Source organism: Odontesthes bonariensis, chromosome 20 (assembly GCF_027942865.1).
Source record: "Odontesthes bonariensis isolate fOdoBon6 chromosome 20, fOdoBon6.hap1, whole genome shotgun sequence".
Taxonomy (NCBI): domain Eukaryota; kingdom Metazoa; phylum Chordata; class Actinopteri; order Atheriniformes; family Atherinopsidae; genus Odontesthes; species Odontesthes bonariensis.
This window is the reverse complement of record NC_134525.1, coordinates 30,007,585-30,026,316: the sequence shown is the minus strand read 5'-3', so window position 1 is coordinate 30,026,316 and position 18,732 is coordinate 30,007,585. Positions and strand designations below refer to the sequence as shown.

General features: G+C 41.3%; 1 protein-coding gene across 3 annotated transcripts in view; it reads left to right on the top strand.

Moving 5' to 3' along the window:
* hecw1a (HECT, C2 and WW domain containing E3 ubiquitin protein ligase 1a) overlaps window positions 1-18,732 on the top strand; it is a 116,032-nt gene that overhangs the window by 32,576 nt on the left and 64,724 nt on the right. For all 3 annotated transcript variants that reach the window (XM_075452272.1, XM_075452270.1, XM_075452271.1), the window contains 2 exons: window positions 3-78; window positions 12,513-12,682. In XM_075452272.1, the coding sequence (XP_075308387.1) occupies window positions 3-78; window positions 12,513-12,682 (246 nt within the window). The remainder of the gene's footprint in view (window positions 1-2; window positions 79-12,512; window positions 12,683-18,732) is intronic.

Below are 18,732 nucleotides of genomic sequence, written 5' to 3'. Positions count from 1 at the left end.
AGGTATTAAAGCCAATTGTTAGTCCAGAGGTAAACCATGGATTGGGCAACAGGAGGCTCATTAACTTTTCCCTCTCAGGTAGGTTGCTAACATCTTTCTCTTCTCGTTTGTGTGTTCACAAACACTGTCGGCATCGGACGCTTTCCTTGTTCAACAGCTCAAAGCATGAACATGATGAACCTGCACTTTCACTGGTGTTTATTCACTGAAAGCACAGCTATGACAGGACAGAAGTTTTTCTTGAAAACGTGCCTGATCATTATTAAGTCAATCATGTTGCACTGACATAAGACTGTGAATACATGCTGTAATTGTGCTCCGATTGCTAGCTGTTTGCCGCTGTTTTCCCTGAGATCTGCTTCTGAAGTCCTTTTGTAGCAAAGTGAATTGGACAGCTTAGAAACACACATACCACTTAGAATCTCAGGGAAAATACATAGGCAGATCACGTTTTTGTTGAGAAACAAATGAAGGTAGAAGGAATGTAAATTAAAGCTCTTAGTGTCTCCAGAAGCAGGTTATCATTGATTATTTCCAGATCTGAAGAAGGGTACTGATATGACATTCTCAGATTTCTATGTCAGGTGGTTGAAGTTTTTGTTTACAAAATCAATTGGACACATTTTGGTCTGAGCAGAGTACTTTCTAAGAGAAGTAGAATGTTAGTGCAGCCACAAAAATAATAGACCAAACTTGAAAATATGGCTACAAATACAGTGCCTTCCGAAAGTATTCGGCCCCCTTGAACTTTTCAACCTTTTGCCACATTTCAGGCTTCAAACATAAAGATATAAAATTTTGTTTTTTTGTGAAGAATCAACAACAAGTGGGACACAATCGTGAAGTGGAATGAAATTTATTGGATGTGTCAAACTTTTTTAACAAATAAAAAACTGAAAAGTGGGGCGTGCAATATTATTCGGCCCCCTTTACTTTCAGTGCAACAAACTCACTCCAGAAGTTCAGTGAGGATCTCTGAATGATCCAATGTTGACACAAATGACTGATGATGATAAATAGAATAAGCCTGTGTGTAATCAAGTCTCCGTATAAATGCACCTGCTCTGTGAGAGTCTCAGGGTTCTGTTCATAGCGCAGAGAGCATCATGAAGACCAAGGAACACACCAGGCACGTCTGAGATACTGTTGTGGAGAAGTTTAAAGCTGGATTTGGATACAAAAAGATTTCCCAAGCTTTAAACATCCCAAGGAGCACTGTGCAAGCAATCATATTGAAATGGAAGGAGTGTCAGACCACTGCAAATCTACCAAGATTCGGCCGTCCCTCTAAACTTTCATCTCGAACAAGGAGAAGACTGATCAGAGATGCAGCCAAGAGGCCCATGATCACTCTGGATGAACTGCAGAGATCTACAGCTGAGGTGGGAGAGTCTGTCCATAGGACAACAATCAGCCGTACACTGCACAAATCTGGCCTTTATGGAAGAGTGGCAAGAAGAAAGCCATTTCTCAAAGATATCCATAAAAAGTCTCGTTTAAAGTTTGCCACAAGCCACCTGGGAGACACACCAAACATGTGGAAGAAGGTGCTCTGGTCAGATGAAACCAAAATCCAACTGTTTAGCCACAATGCAAAACGATATGTTTGACGTAAAAGCAACACAGCTCATCACCCTGAACACACCATCCCCACTGTCAAACATGGTGGTGGCAGCATCATGGTTTGGGCCTGCTTTTCTTCAGCAGGGACAGGGAAGATGGTCAATATTGATGGGAAGATGGATGGGGCCAAATACAGGACCATTCTGGAAGAAAACCTGTTGGAGTCAAGAGACCAACAGGCAAGAGACCTGAGACTGGGACGGAGATTTATCTTCCAACAAGACAATGATCCAAAACATAAAGCCAAATCTACAATGGAATGTTTCACAAATAAACGTATCCAGGTGTTGGAATGGCCAAGTCAAAGTCCAGACCTGAATCCAATCGAGAATCTGTGGAAAGAGCTGAAGAATGCTGTTCACAAACGCTCTCCATCCAACCTCACTGAGCTCCAGCTGTTTTGCAAGGAAGAATGGGCAAGAATTTCTTTTAAAGTATTTTTTTTTTGGGCTTTTTATGCCTTTAATTTTTTTTAATTTTTATTTGACCTTTATTTATCCAGGAAGGTCCCATTGAGGTGTGAAACCTCTTCTCACAGGGAGTCCTGGCCAAGACGGCATATGCACATGCATAAACATAAAGACAAACAAACATTAGACAAAGGCTAGTAAGCCAGACAGGCAAGCACTAAAAAAAGGAAAAAAAGTGAAAAGAAAAGCAAACACACAACAGACAGGAATACAGGGGACCACAAAAGACACAGAATGACATAAAAAAACAAACATTAAAACTGATAACCTAAAAACAGTGACACTCCTCTACCAAAGTTGTATTTAAAAGATTTTTAAAAGCATCTATAGAGGGGACAGATTCCAAGTTTAAGATGTTTTGGAGGTTATTCCAAGCATATGGGGCATATGAACTAAAAGAAGTCTTGCCTAGTACAGTACGTACAGTAGGAATATTTAACATTATTTTATTTCCTGACCTAGTGCCATAGGAACTGGTTTGGCGTGACAACAGACAGTTGATGTATGATGGGAGTTTACCAACCAATGCCTTCGCAATAAAAATGAGTGAATGTATTTTTCTCCTGAGTGGTAGTGAAGTCCATGATGCCATTTCATATAGTGTGCAGTGATGTGTTCTCATGTTTGCATTAGTGATGAAACGCAGCACTGCATGGTAAACTACATCCAGCTTTTTTAAAAGAGAGGTGGAGGCATGCATATACAATATGTCACCATAGTCTAGGATGGGTAAAAATGTACTCTGTACCAATCTTAATCTGGCAGCAATAGGAAAGCACTTTTTCAAGCGGAAATAAAAACTCAATTTTGGTCTAAGCTTTTTAAGAAGATGGGCAATATGTGTTTCATAATTTAACTTCTCATCAAGCCAAATCCCTAAATACTTATATGTTTTAACCCTTTCTAACAAGGTCCCATTTGTAGTGGACACTTCAACATTAGGTAATGATGAGCGGGTACGCGTGAAAACCATGTACTTTGTTTTCTTTTCATTTAGAGCCAGTCGCAGACTAAGCAAAGACGCCTGCAAAATGCTAAAAGCAGATTGAAGATTATCAACTGCTGTCTTTACAGAGGGGGCAGATGTATATAAAACAGTGTCGTCAGCATAGAGGTGCACCCTTGCTGAATCAAGACCAACACAAAGGTTATTTATATAAATGGTGAACAAAATAGGCCCCAAAATCGACCCTTGAGGCACACCCATTTTGACCTCCACTAGGTCTGAACTACTGCTGTCAACAGCTACACATTGGGTTCTCCCAGATAAATAGTTTAAAAACCACTTCAGTGTTATGTCACTAAAACCAATATGTTGAAGACGTTGTAGAAGAAGATCATGGTTCACACAGTCAAAAGCCTTAGAAAGGTCAACAAAAAGAGCAGCACAGGACTTCTTGTTATCCAGGGCAGAGATGATGTCATTGGCAACTAAAGTAGTGGCAGTGATCGTGCTATGATGTTGTCTGAATCCTGATTGTGTAGATGTTAAAATTCCATTATCAGACAAGTAATGTTTAACCTGCTCATTCACTAAAGACTCAAATATTGTAGCAGTTACTGATAATCTGGAAATGGGGCGATAGTTGTCTGGCATTGAGGGATCACCGCCTTTCAGCAGTGGGAGAACCATGGCTGACTTCCATGACCTAGGGATTTCCCCACTGGAGAGGCTAAGATTAAATATTGAGGCTATAGGACTGGCAATCACACTTGCTGCTGCCTTCAAAAACAGGGGCTCAATTTTATCTACACCAGTAGATTTTCTAATGTCTAATTTAGACAAAGCTTGATACACTTGGAAGGGTGTAATAATAGCAAAATTGAAACAGCTGGATGACATCACACCTTGAGGCAATGTAAGGTTTTCTGACACTGGAAGGTGAGATGTAACTTTTTCTGCAGCCATATTAAAATGACCATTAAACGCATTAATAATATTATCTTTCCCTTTTACCTCACCTTGAGATGTTTTTAACACTTCAGGCAGCGTAGGTATTTCCACAGTCCCCTCAGTGGACTTAACCAGCTTCCAAAATGTACAGGGGTCATTTAGGTTTTCGTTTATCAATTGCAAATAATGGTTATTTTTGGCAGCCTTAACTAACTTTGTACACTTATTACGCAGTGCCCTATAATTATTCCAGGATACAGGATCGCCTTGTCGCTTGGCCAGAGACCAAGCCTTATCCCTCAGCCTGATATGATTTGCCAGGTTATCATCAAACCATGGATTATCTTTGCCACTGACCCGATATCTCCTCATGGGGGCGTGCTTATCAATTAATTGAATAAAAACAGTTTTAAAATATTCCCAGGCTAATTCAACATCAACCATTTCACCGATACGGTGCAGGTCACCGTCATAAAGATCATGCAAAAAGGCTTGCTCATTAAAGTGCTTATAGTTTCTTTTATAAATGAAGCGTTTTGGTTTCACAGTTTTACATTTTCTGACGCAAGCAATAGCACAGTGATCACTAATATCATTGCAAAACACTCTGGTTGCACAATATTTAAAAGCACAGTTTGTAAGAATAACATCAATAAGAGTGGATTTTTCCATATGCTTTGGATTTAAACGAGTAGGAGAGTTTATCAATTGCGACAGTTGCAAGACATCGCATATTTCCTGCAGCTTCCCCGGCATGCAGGGCAGGCAGTCCCAATTTAGATCACCCATCAAAATAAACTCTTTGTCGGATAATTTATTTAAGTGGTCCATAAGCGCAGTTGCAGCCTCGCAAACTGCTGACGGTGGACGATAGCACCCCACGATACTGAGGTCAGCGCCATTGGGTAGCTCCAGTTTAACTGTCAATAGTTCAAAATATTTAGCTCTGGTGCACGATTCGATGCAAGAACAGTTCAAATGTGATTTGACATAGATAGCAACGCCACCTCCTTTGTTTACGCGGTCAGACCTGAAGATGTTGTATCCTTTGATGTGTATGGATGTGTTGGTTATTGAGGGTTTAAGCCACGTCTCTGAGAGAACCATAACATCGCAGTCAGCCAATTTTGCCCATATGCAAACAGAGTCTATCTTGTTTAATAGACTGCGCACGTTAAGATGAACAAAACGTAGCCCCTTGCTACTTGCCAGATCAGATGGAGTTTCGAGCTGGGTCCGTTCAGGCCCCGGGTTAGGGTGGATATTACCCGAGAGTAGCAACAGGAGAGTAATCCACAATGCCTTGATCGTTCTCCGCCGGTGGCTACCAGCCGCCATGACTGTGCGAGAGCGCAGCGCCTCCATCCACACCTGCTCTCGTAGCGGGCACAGGCCGCCCTCACACCCAGGTGAACCAAAGAGGTGCTCTGCAGTAATCCACTGAGAAAATTGTGCCGGTTCCGAACCCGACATAGTTGTGCATCGGGAGGTAATCCAATAAAAAGTAGGTGTAGAACTAACGTCCATTCCATTTTGTCCTGATTTATCCTCAACAGGGAATGTCAACGTGAGGCCCAGCAGGTAGAGCCAAACAGCAGGCAACATTGTTATGTCCGTTTTATATCTATTTCGCAAATTGCTCACTTAAATCAAGCAGATAATATTTTCATTGTAGAGGTGCACAACGGCAACACTTAGACAGTAGTTAAAAAACGGACAACATAAAATAAAACGCAGACAAGCTAGGACGTCAAACACACCTGCGCCGCCATCTTGTTTTTGCAATTGTGAGAGACTTAGGACAGTTTGAGAGAGACAGGAAGCAGGGGGCAGAGAGAGGGGAAAGACACGCAGCACAGGGCCGCTCGGTGCGGGACTCGAACCGGGGCCAGCTGCAGCGAGGACTGTAGCCTCTGTACATGGGGCGGCTGCTTAACCCACTACGCCACCGACCGCCCCAAGAATTTCAGTCTCTGGATGTGCAAAACTGATAGAGACATACCCCAAGCGACTTCCAGCTGTAATTGCAGCAAAAGGCGGCGCTACAAAGTATTAACGCAAGGGGGCCGAATAATTTTGCACGCCCCACTTTTCAGTTTTTTATTTGTTAAAAAAGTTTGACACATCCAATAAATTTCATTCCACTTCACGATTGTGTCCCACTTGTTGTTGATTCTTCACAAATTTTTTTAATTTTATATCTTTATGTTTGAAGCCTGAAATGTGGCAAAAGGTTGAAAAGTTCAAGGGGGCCGAATACTTTCGCAAGGTACTGTATATAAGATCACTGCTAGCTACAGCCTGGAGCACTTTCATTCGACCTTCACTGTAATGATATCTGTTGCAGCAAATTTGGCAGAGTTGTGGTACAGAATTTTAGATCAGTTTTAACTACATCCATCCTCACTAATTTATTACTTCAGGGATGTTGTTTACTCTCTCAGATACAGCCAGCCACACCAGATGGCTCGTTACGCAGAACCATGGAAGACGTTTGATTTGGAAAAGCGCAGCAGCTTTAAAATTCCATGGCAGGTTATTGGACCATATGAAACATGACTCCTTCAACATGTAGTATAGGCTGGCTCCTGCCAATCAGATAATCAAAACTTTGAGAGTTGGAAAAATAAAATTCTTGTTGAAACCAGTCTTTTCTGCCAAGATGAAGAGATGCTCTTCAGGGCTAATGTAACTGCTACTGACAGCATCTCTGCTAGCCTGATTAAGAGCTATCATTTCTGACTGTTGTCACATGAAGAAGCCACCTGCAGCTGCCTGTTTAAGATGTTCATGCATAGATATATAAAGATTAGAAGCCGCATTGACCACTACTGCCTATTGGCGCTGACGAGCCGTGGGGCCGCCATCTTGGACCGGTCAGCCACTCCACTCAGTGTAGTCTGTCTGGCTGGCTGGTGCAATGAAATGTCAGCGCATTTAATCAGTCCGAACTCGCTGAATACAACATTTTCACAGGGGTTGTCTTCTGCAAACGTCATACATGTAGGCATGATACCGGATACATGATTCGGCGTATTTTAATATTCATTTTAGGCTTAAAGGCGGGGTAGGGGATCTTTTTCTGGAACATTTTTTTACATATTGCTTCAAATACTCTTCACACCCCCATTGCAACCAATTAATTAAAAGTTTTGACACAAATATGAAATTTTTTAGTGGCCTCTAGAACGTACAATCTAGGAAAAACAGTATCCAATCATTGTGAACGGTCCGTTCACAATGATTGGATACTGATGCCGTCTATCAAACTGCAATCTGCTCCTCCCTTCCCCTTCTCCTCCTCCCCCCCGTGCGCGTACCCTGCTCCGTGAACGAATTACGCGTCCAGAAGCTTGGCAGGAAGCTAAACTAGAGCCAGCTTGGCTAGCACCTAGCATTATTAAACGTATAGTTAGCATATACTAAATACTAAATACTAAATACGGCAACGATCGATGCTTGCTGTCAGAACAGCGCTCGTGCACCGTCGTGCTCGTGCGCGTTCATGTACTCTAGAGGCGTGCCTTCTGGGGGAAAGTGAAGAAAAGGGTTGGGACTTTTTACCTGTGTTTTTTCAAAATGCAGCTTCGCTGGACTCAAAATCCAGGATCTCCTACCCTACCTTTAACAGTAATAGAATATTCTGGTATGTGATATATGTTATGTATGATAAGTAGGTTATTTTGCAAAAGACACACGATGTATAATATGATATAATACACACACACATACTGTATATAAAAACACAAATATATAATGAATGGTATCAACCATACAATTAAATTATAATACAATTACATTGAATTATTATTTAATTACTCTCTCTCTCTCAGAAATAAATGAAAATCTATATAAATCAGAAAAAAGGAAGACAGACCGATAGATGATAGAGAAATCCTAAAAAAAATGACATTTTCAAGTTAAACACAAGAACATGACACCAAAATGTGTAAACCATATTTACACAAAGTTGCTAATAAAAGTTTAAATGAGCTAAAAGCCCTGAAAGAGGACTGTTTTGCAGAGCTTCTTTAATTAATTCTTTCTCGTGCTCCCTTTCTGCAGGTCAACAGAGGTGAGTTTGGCAGTGTGGTGTAGCCTTATGACTGGCTTGTAGTGAATCCTGTATTCTAAGCCTGTGTTATGGAATATATGATTTATAAAGTCTCAGTTGGCCTAATAGCCGGGTGAACACCAGCTATAAACATAGCCTAGCTCAACGTTTGCTGGCTACGATTTCGGTGGCGGACATAAATACAGTAAAATAATTTTCTATTCAGAAAATACAACCAATAATAACATTGAATCTTACTTGTGAAAAGTAATCCCCCGACCCCTGTTCACAATCGTCCGCCGATTTGCACAGGAATACAGTGCTCTGGCATCTACTCTTTATAATGTCTGTGTTCATTAGATGAATCCAGAGTGTTTTCAAAACAAACACATAGCTTGGACCCTGACAAGATGGAATCTTTTGTGATCATGACTAATTTAAGTAGTGTGCACAATAGTGCTGTGGAATATGGACAAAATTGTATATCCCGATAACGATATATATCCCGATATAGTATTTTTACTTACAATTATATATATAAAATAGAATAGAAATAGAATAGAAAAATACTTTATTCATCCCCCAATGGGGGAAATTCAAATTAGTCAAGTTGCTCAAAAAAACGAGAAATATTTACAATGACTGTATATTAGCAGCAACAATAATAATACCAATTCTAATAAAAAATACTACTACTACTACTACTAATAATAATAATAACAACAGCATAGAACAGTGCACTCTCAATGATAGTGTGATAAAATATGCACATCATATCACTACAGACATTGAAGGACCTGAGCCGTCTCAGGAAGAAGAGACGGCTCTGGCCCCTCCTGTACACTGCTTCTATGTTGACAGACCACTCCAGTTTATTATCCAGCACCACCCCCAGGAATGGGGGTGCAGGTTTGAACAGTCTCTATATCTCCTCCATCAATGCAGACTGACTGGTATGGAGTTTTAGATCTCCTGAAGTCCACCACCATTTCTTTGGTCTTGGTGGAATTCAGGATCAGACAGTTCTTTTTGGTCCAGTCAGTAAAGGCCTCCACAATGTCCCTGTACTCCTTCTCCTGTCCACCATGCACACATGCCACAACAGTCGTATCATCAGAATACTTCTGTATGTGGCAGGACTCTGAGTTGTACCTGAAGTCCGATGTGTACAGGTTGAAAAGAAAAGGAGCCAAAACAGTACCCTGCGGAGCCCCAGTACTGCATTCCAGTGTTCCAGAAACACATCTCCCCATCCTGACATAGTGTGGTCTGGCAGACAAATAGTCTATAATCCATGATGTCAGGGAGGGGGCAACACCCATACCTAGCAGCTTGTCTTTCAGTATGGGAGGCCGTATGGTGTTGAAGGCACTGGAGAAGTCAAAGAACATGATTCTCACATATGAACCAGGCACATCCCGATAAGCATATGCCCGATGCAGCATGTACAGAGTCGCATCTTCCACTCCTATGTGTTTCTGGTAGGCAAACTGGAGGGGGATCAAGAGCCTCAGCAACTTGCAATCTCATGCGACGAACAAGAAGTCTCTCCAAGGTCTTCATGATATGAGATGTCAAAGCCACCGGTCTGCAGTCATTCAGCTCCACCGGTTGCCCTAATTTGGGCACTGGTATGAGACAAGAAGTTTTCCACAGCACCGGGACTTTTTCCATCTGAATGCTCATATTGACAAGCCTCTGAGGAGGGACTGCTAGTTGACCAGCACAGTCCCTCAGAAGCCTTGGACAGACTCCATCTGGGCCTGAAGCCATCTGTGACTTAAGGAGGTTGGAGCTGAGCTCCAACCTCCTCTATAGTTAGACACAGAGGTTGTAGCGGAGGGCTGGCGACAGGAGAGATGTTGCTATCGATCATAGAGATGGGGGTGGGGGTGCAGCTGGACAGAGGAGGGCTAGTGGTGGGAGTTGCTGCAAAGGTGGAGATGCAGCTGTGCTCAGGAGACCTGGCGGTGGAAGCTGCCGTAGAGGTGGAGGTACAGCTGGACAGAAGAAGCCTGTTGGTGACAGTTGCTGCAGAGGTGGGGGTGCAGTCAGGCGGAGGAGGAGGCTTGGCAATGCGGGTTGCCATTGAGGTGGAAGTACAGGTGGGCAGTGGAAGCAGTATAGAGGAAGCAGCTGTAGTGGTGGGGGTGGAGGGAGCAGCAGCAGAGGTGGAAAAAGCCACACTGTCAAACCTGTTGTAATAATGGTTGAAAGTATTGGCTCTGTCCACATCACCTTCCACAGACTGAGAGTTGTTCAGTCTGTATCCAGTGATGGTCCTCATGCCCCTCCACACCTCCTTGGTGTTATTGTTCTCCAGCTGTCTCTCTACCTTTTTCTTGTACTCCACCTTAGCTCGACGTAATGTCTTTTTAAGCTCCTGTTGTACACTCCTCCGCCTTTCTCCATCCCCATTCTGGAACGCCCTCTTTTTCTGGTTCAGGAGGTCTTTGATGTCACTGTTGATCCATGGTTTATTATTTGGATAGTGCCTTACAGTCCTCACTGGAATCACAGTGTCCCTACAGAAGTTAATGTAGTCTGTGATGGTGCTGACCCTCCTGTCCATGTCAATGTCCATTTCTTCTTCCTCCAGCAGTACAGCCCAGCCTGTGACATCAAAGCAGTCTCCCAATGCATCACTCGCCTCTGGTGACCACTTCCTGAAAGATCTGGTAGTAACAGGAAGTCTTTGTACACAAGGTCTGTATGTGGGTTGTAGTTAGACCATGCTGTGATCAGATCTACCCAGTGGTGGAAGAGACACTGTCCTGTAAGCCTCCTTCACGTTAGCATAGAACAGATCTAATGTCCTTTCTCCACGTGTTGGACAGTCCACATACTGTACAAAGCCAGTCAGGCAGGAGGATAGAGAGACGTGGTTGAAATCCCCTGTGATTGCAATGAATGCCTCAGGATGCTGGGTCTGTATCCTAGCAACGGCGTCATGGATGACGTCACACGCCGTTGGAGGTGCCGCCCTCGGTGGAATGTAAACAACGATGACGACTGTGTATGGGAACTCTCTGGGCGCATAGAACGCACGGAAACCAACTGACAGCAGTTCGATGTCTGGACAACAAACCCTCTCCTTAACGGTCACATTGCGGGGGTTTACCCATCTCTGATTAAAGAACAGTATAACACCTCCGCTTACCGCCGGGAATGGCTTGAAGCCGGGATTGTCCACACATGAGTCTGGTGTGTTGTCGTTCAGCCAGGACTCAGACAGACAGATCAAACTGCTCTCCTTATACAGCTGTTGGTTCCGCACAAGCGCCTCTAGCTCATCACACTTATTTGGTAGTGAGTTAGCGTTTCCCATAATCCCCAAGGGCACAAAAGGCTTGTACCTCTACCTCCTGTTGTGCCTCTTTGCCTTTAGTTTGGCTCCAGCTCTGCATCTACGATACAGCTTTTTAAGCTCAGTCGGAATTGGATGTTTAATTCCGCGTCAATCCTTGACAGTGCCAACAGTTCTTCTCATGTGTACACTGCTTTAGTAGTAGTACACATTGTCAAAAAAATTAAATAAAACAAAATATAAATAAAAAGCAGATCAATAAAAATACAAAACTAAAAATGTTTAGATAAAAACTAAAATTAAAAATGACATATAATCATATAAACGACTAAATAAATTGAGAGCTACACAGACTGCCGATAAGGCACATAGCAACCGAATGTATATGAAATATATATGTATATATAAAATGAATGGCAATTTCTCTTCTCTTTTTATTTATAAAACACATATTTTATATATAAAACACAATAAAAAATCAAATGAATAAAAAATAAATAAAAATAAAATAAACCACAAATATCCAGTGGACAAATACCTGTGTTTTTCAGCGTGCTCTCCGCTAAACTCTCCGTAAATGAGCCGTAAATGAGTCTTTGCGGGTGACGTAAAAATGCTACCGCAAAGTAGTAGCATTGCTGCAGTTACATTTAGCCTTCATTCATTGTTCAGACAACATGTAACAACGCAGAATTAAAAAAAAAAACTATATAAACAATAGAGGGCTATATCGTACGGTAGAAATTTTTATATCGCACTACGGCATATATCGTAATATCATACAGCACTAGTGCACAAGGACATTTAAATAAATCTCCCCCAGCCCCCAGTTGTCCATTTTGGCCCTGTGGTTGTGGAACTGATGCAGACAGCATTTGGGTTTTTCATTTGAAAGTAAAAAAAAACAGCCCACAGTGTAAGGATTGAAAATTTCACATATTTTGAACCACTGTTGGTTTTCACTTTGCTGGTGTTGCATATATCCAATACAGGCCTGTTTTCTGGTGAGGAGTGTGGTTATATCTGGATGGCCATCTGAGTCCCTGATAAGAAATATGCAATATGTCAATTTTACCTCAGTCTGAACCTCTGCTACAGCCATCAAAAGGACAGACAATACATTTCATCCACCAAACTATTTGCTTTCACTTCACCATCTCTCAGATCTCCAGGCAGTTGGACTGAAGAAGGGGATGTTCTTTAATCCTGATCCATATCTGAAACTCTCCATCCAGCCTGGAAAACACAGCATCTTCCCCTCGCTGCCACACCACGGTCAGGAGAAACGCTCCGGAGTGGTGTGCAACACAGTCAACCCTCAGTGGAGCACAGAGGTAGGCAAACACACTCTCTCATATATGCAAGTAGATGTCCAATTACAAGTAAACATTTAACAGTGTTTGAATTGTTTCCTGGTTTGATGGCTCTCTTGTGAGAGGGGCTGTCTGGTTTATTGTGGGACCACCAACCAGCAGTGTTTCTGGATGGTGGGTTTGGTTAGTTTGGAACGCATACGAGCAGGAGGGCCAGGGGGTGTGAGTTACATAGCTTCTGTTTGGAGAGATGCTCAACATCTCTTTTGAGAAAGTGAATAGAGTTAAAACGAAGAGACACAAAATCGCTCAAAGCACCTTCGACCAGGTGTGAACAAATTTCAGAACCAAGCAATGACACAGACACAGAACCAAAGACAAAAAATGTTTGGTGGTTCAGTTAAAGCAGTGCTGTTTTGTTTATTAGTATTTTCAAAGCAATTATTGGCTGTAATGGAATCCATGTTTAAATATTTGCTAATGATGTGTTAATATGCTGCTTCCTGATGTCTTGTTTTTAATTAATTTCATTCAGATTTTCAATTCATTTTGTTTGAAAAGTTCCCCTTAAGACATGTGACCACTGATCACGTTTGATTCCATGTTGCCTGTGGGGTTAAAAACCTGACTATAAATGTTTCTCATGAGCACAGATGAAACATATCAGTCCTATCCAGGATCATTTTTCTTATCACAGAATTTTCACTGAAGGACTTTTAAAGGGAATAAGTCTTGAAATTCATCATCCCCCAACACAAACCCATCCCCACAGCACAGAGAAGGGACGATTGGGTTTGTCTCTTGTTTCAGCAGCACAGTAAGAGGATCATTGCAATCCATAACAATCGTGTTTGCTTTGCAGAAAACAAGATTAGTTTATTGATTTTTGCATCGATGATGTTTTCTTGGAAAACTGTGTACATTTTTGGAAAGTTATTCTCTAATCAGTCCTGTTGTGGAAGCAGGTAAGTCACATAAAATCAAACCAAAAGGCAACATGTACACAGAAGCGAAAGAAAAGGAAATTCATCTATTCAGCTGCTGTTGTCATTTGATGCTTTGCACCAGATGTTTCCTCTCCTCACAACTAGGATCTAATGTCTCCTGCTGCAAGAGGGAAATAATGACTATTTCTGTGGTCAGCTTTCCTGTAAACATTATTATTATCATGAAATATTTTCATAGATTGCATAGAAACATCCTGCTCTCCTCTGTCAGTATCACTTTATTTCAGTCATTTGGATAGATTTCATTTATGATCTTTGTGCTTAGTGTTAGTGGTTCATAGTTTCCTGCTCAGTGTCATTAGTGGGAAATATCACTACTGTAAGCTCCTGTTATGTAATCTAATGAAGTGTCCCTCCAGACTCGAGTACACCGTAATCAGAGTTGTTCAGGGCACCTGTTAATTATGTCTGTTGGCTGAATCAGAAGAAAAAAAAAAGACTAAATGTTTCATCTGCGGTATTTTCATTTACTAAAACAACACCAAAGAAAAACTGTAGAGCCACAAGTAGAAGTAAAAGACTTAAATCAGCTCATTACTTAGTGCAAATCTTTTATTTACACGATTGTAAAATGTTAATACTTATATCATCAATCTTATGATCCAAAAAACAAGTAGCAAATCTCAAGGTTAACTGCCCTCTGTAAGAAGGCTTGAGGCTAGGTCACATCAAAGGACTATCAGTGGTAATGTAGGCGGTTTAGTGACACAGAACCTTTGAAATATACAATTCAACACAACAAAGCAAAATGTGAGCAGAAAATGTGCAATACAGCCAGTATATACAGTATGAAATTACAGTGAAACACAAATTTGTAGCCTTCCAGCCTACATTTTCCTCACTCTGGACAGTGAAAGATAATTGAGATAAATATAATTATATTATTGAGCCTCTAACCTGAATGTTTAACCAGGGAAAAAATATTTTGTTCTCAATGTCCGTAAAGAATTTTATTCAACTTATTTTCAATTTTGAGAATAAGTATAACTTACACAAAAAAACACTAAATTGACTTTCAGAAATAAGCAGTGACGAGTATAGTCACTCTTCTTTTCTGTCCCTTTCATGAGTCCTCCATCTGCACAGGGGGGGGCTTCCAACATGAAGCACCATTAGCATATTCTTCTTTGATGGTTTTGATCAGCGGCTGAGAAAAACATCTTGCTCTTATCTGCGAGCTGTTTCTCCAGCTGTGTCTGTGTGTTACACATCTGCGTGCAGTGAGACTCCACTGTAAAACCAGACCTTTTATGTATCGACTGTTAGATTCGGTTCTTTTAGTTGGAAGCTCAAGAACGGACCGGAGTAATTCAAGTGAAAATGAAGTCTTTAATGGATGGCCACAAGTGCAGTATTTCAGCGCTGGTCTCAGTATGACAGAACTCTCGCAGGAATCCGTCAGACAGAGCCATGATTTCCGGGTATCATTTGTATTTATAGCCTCATAGGTTGGACTCACATTCGACCAAGTATGATTGGACATGAGTAGGTTCAACATGCTTCATCATATTCTCTGGATCAGCCCAAAACAATGTGTGTGTGTGAATCTGCCCTTGCTTTCCCAGGCTTTCCTAATTGTTTTGTCTTTCTACTCCTGGATCACTTTAGGTCATAATGGAAAAGTACTGAGACTTATTTCATTCATAATGTCTAAGAACAAAGCCAATTTTAACACGACCCATGTGATCTCTTCTGTGCCGATTTGTGTTGTTTGTCAAGAGTTGCGAGGAATGCAGCTTCTAGAAAATCTGTTCCAGAAAAGATGATTTTTTTTGCAATGTAGAATTTCAAAAGAGCATGTTGCATAATTTTTCTCCGCATCTGTAAACAAATACAGTATTAATGTGTTTCATGTACAGTTAGAGGTTTTTGCTCTGATGCTATTTTCCTGTATTATTTACTAAGTTGGGAGTACAGCTGCAGATGCATGAACCACTTTTACTTTGGCTGCTGTATCATGTTTTCTCAGGATCTGTTGCAGTATCATTCATGCTTACAGTTACTATTATTATTATTATTATAATTAAAACCTTTATTTAAACTCGGAGATATATTGAGGAAACAACCTCATTTACAATATAGCCAAGACAAAACCACAAAAACAGTTGAAGATACAATTAATACACAACATTTAGAACATACAATAAGCTTAACAGAAGTGACTGCGAAAACATAGAAGTCTAATTAAAAACAGGAGCAGTAGGAAGTAAGATAAGATGCTATTATGGATTTAGAATTTCCTAAGTGTGGTAAGTTTCAGATGGTTTTGTGAGGTATTCCAGGTTTGAGGTGCGCAGTAAGAAAAACTGGACTTTCCAAATTCAGTGCAAGCAGAGGGAACTTTCAGTGTGAGCCAGTCCTTTGAGCGTGTATGATAAAGACTTGTATTAAAAGATACCAAAAAGTTAATATAAGATGGTAGGAGACCAGAGAGAGCTTTAAAAATAAATAAATACCAGTGCCTATCACGCCTATTAGACAGAGATGTCCATTCAACTTTAGAGTACAGGTCACAGTGATGGGGGTTGTAGCTGTCGCCTGGGATAAATCTCAGGGCTGAATGAAAGACGGCATTCAGTGGATGTAAAGTTGTTGCTGATGCATGTCTACATAAAATGTCTCCAGAATATAAAAGTGACATAAAAGTTTTTTCGATAAGTTTCTTCCTACAATGCGAAAGAATGATTTGTTCCTGTAAAAAAAAGCCTATTTTTTTTGGTCTTAGTTTACTTACTAGATTAGATACATGATATTTGAAAGTAATTTTGTCACTAATCCAAATCCCAAGATATTTATATTCTGTGACTCTTTCAATGGTTGTACCATTACAAGTGGAGATAGTTTGGTTAATGTAGGGGATATTTTTTGATTTAGTCAAAAGCATAAATTTAGTTCTACCTGCATTAAGAACCAGTTCGTGATTATTAAGAGCAACTTGTAAGTCAGTGAAACAGTGCTGAAGGAGTTCAATAGCAGAGTGTACAGAGTCAGATATACAATACAAAATAGTGTCATCCGCATAAAGATGGATGCTACAGCCAGTGACAGTGGTTACAATGCCGTTGATATATAATTAGAAAAGGACAGGGCCAAGGATAGATCCTTGGGGCACACCTTTTGTAACATGAGCAAAGAGAGTCACACATTGCTGTCTGTCTATAAGGTAACTTTTAAACCATTTAAAAGCGATATTATCAAATCCAAAATTGAGAAGTGTAGTTAAAAGCAGTTCATGGTCAACTGTATCGAAAGCCTTTGAGAGGTCAATAAAAAGAGCTGCACGGTGTTTCTTTTGATCTAAAGCGAGAATTATATAATTTTAAGACCAGTGTTGCAGCGGTAATAGTGCTATCTTTTTTCTCAAAAACCAGATTGACGAATACTTAGGACAGAGTGTACTGAGAGAACATTTTAAGCTGATTGTTAACCAGGGATTCCAGTATTTTTGCCAGGCAGGATAGTTTGGATATAGGCCTGTAGTTATTAAGGTCGGCTGTTCCACCTTCTTCATGTAAGTGAGTTACTAAGGCACTTTAAGAACTGTACCAGATAAAATCGAAAGGTGAAAAATATGCTTTACATGATTTACTACAAGTGGAGCAGCTAGCTTTAGGAAGTATTGTTCGAGTTTGTCCTCCAGACTGGAGGCGGGATCCTGCAAGGTTTAAGTGGAGACGATCCTGTTTGAAAAGGTTCGGTCTGTTGAGAAAAGCGGCGACGTTGTCTGCGTAAGGAATGCCAGCCATGTTACAGTAGCCTTTGAGCCATATATGGAGCTGGTAGAGTTGACTGAACTTAACTTCGCCGAAGATGATGCATATCGATGAGATGAATGCAGTCATTTTTTAGCTTTATTGACTGCTGGAATTGAAGGTGATTTATCGCTCCAACATGAGCTACAAAGGCGCATGCAGAGGGGAAACTTGATGACATCATCAATTTGATTGGTGTCGGCACCTGGGTGACAAAAAGTATAACCTCTGTTGCTTCGAACATCACGAACCATAGATGAACCGACTACTAGAACCTTGGTCCGCGATCTCGATCCATGGGGACCGGCAGACGAGTGGAGTGCTCCCGAACCACACTCACGGGCTGGACGTGTATGTTGAGTGTATAATCTTAAAGCTACACAAGAACACAATGGTTTCTGACCTGTTGTTAAAGTTCTGCTTGGTATGGGCTAATGAAATGGATGTGTTCAGCTACCAACACCAACAGAGACTCAGTGCTTTGTGTCTAATCTGGCGTTCTTTTGTGTCTGACTGCATGGAATCTCAGCCTCAGGGTGCTCTGACGTACAGTCACTGGTTCCTCAGGAGACTCCAAACACCGATTTTATACAGTGTTCCTCTTGGCAGTATCCACTCAGCTCATAGCCACTTTAGACTTCTAAACTGCCTCTGTGCTGAGTGAAGCTCAGTTTGCCTACAGAGACAGTAACTCTAATGTGTGTCCACAGCCTGCCAGCTCAGGCTGCACTCTACATATGCCGCAGTCCAGTATGTGCAGAGTGAGAGATAATAATGAATGAGTATCCCATATTCTACACCCACTTAATCCAGTTCAGGGTTGCGGGGGGGGTTGAGGGCACCATTGAGCAAGAAGCGAGGGACACCCTGGTCATCCCAGGGCTAACACAGAGAAAAAAAAACATGCACCCTCACACTCTAATTGGGACAAATTAGAATCACCAATTAACCCATCGTGCATGTTTTTTTTTTTTAATGTGAATACTGAGAGAGAACCTACACATGCACAGGGAGCGTAGACTCCACACAGAGAGAGCCAGCAGAGATGTGAGCCTTCCTGCTCTGAGGTGACAGTGCCAACCAACGTACAGCCGACAAATTCATAAAAGATAAAAGGAAATAATGACACAGTTGTCATAAAAACAAATCAATCATTCATTTGTAGATCAGTCCAATTTGGTATAAAAGTGTTTAAATCCATCCATCCATCCATCCATTATCTTCCGCTTGTCCGGGGATCGGGTCGCGGGGGGGCAGCAGCTTGAGCAGAGAGACCCAGACGTCCCTGTCCCCGGCCACTTCCTCCAGCTCT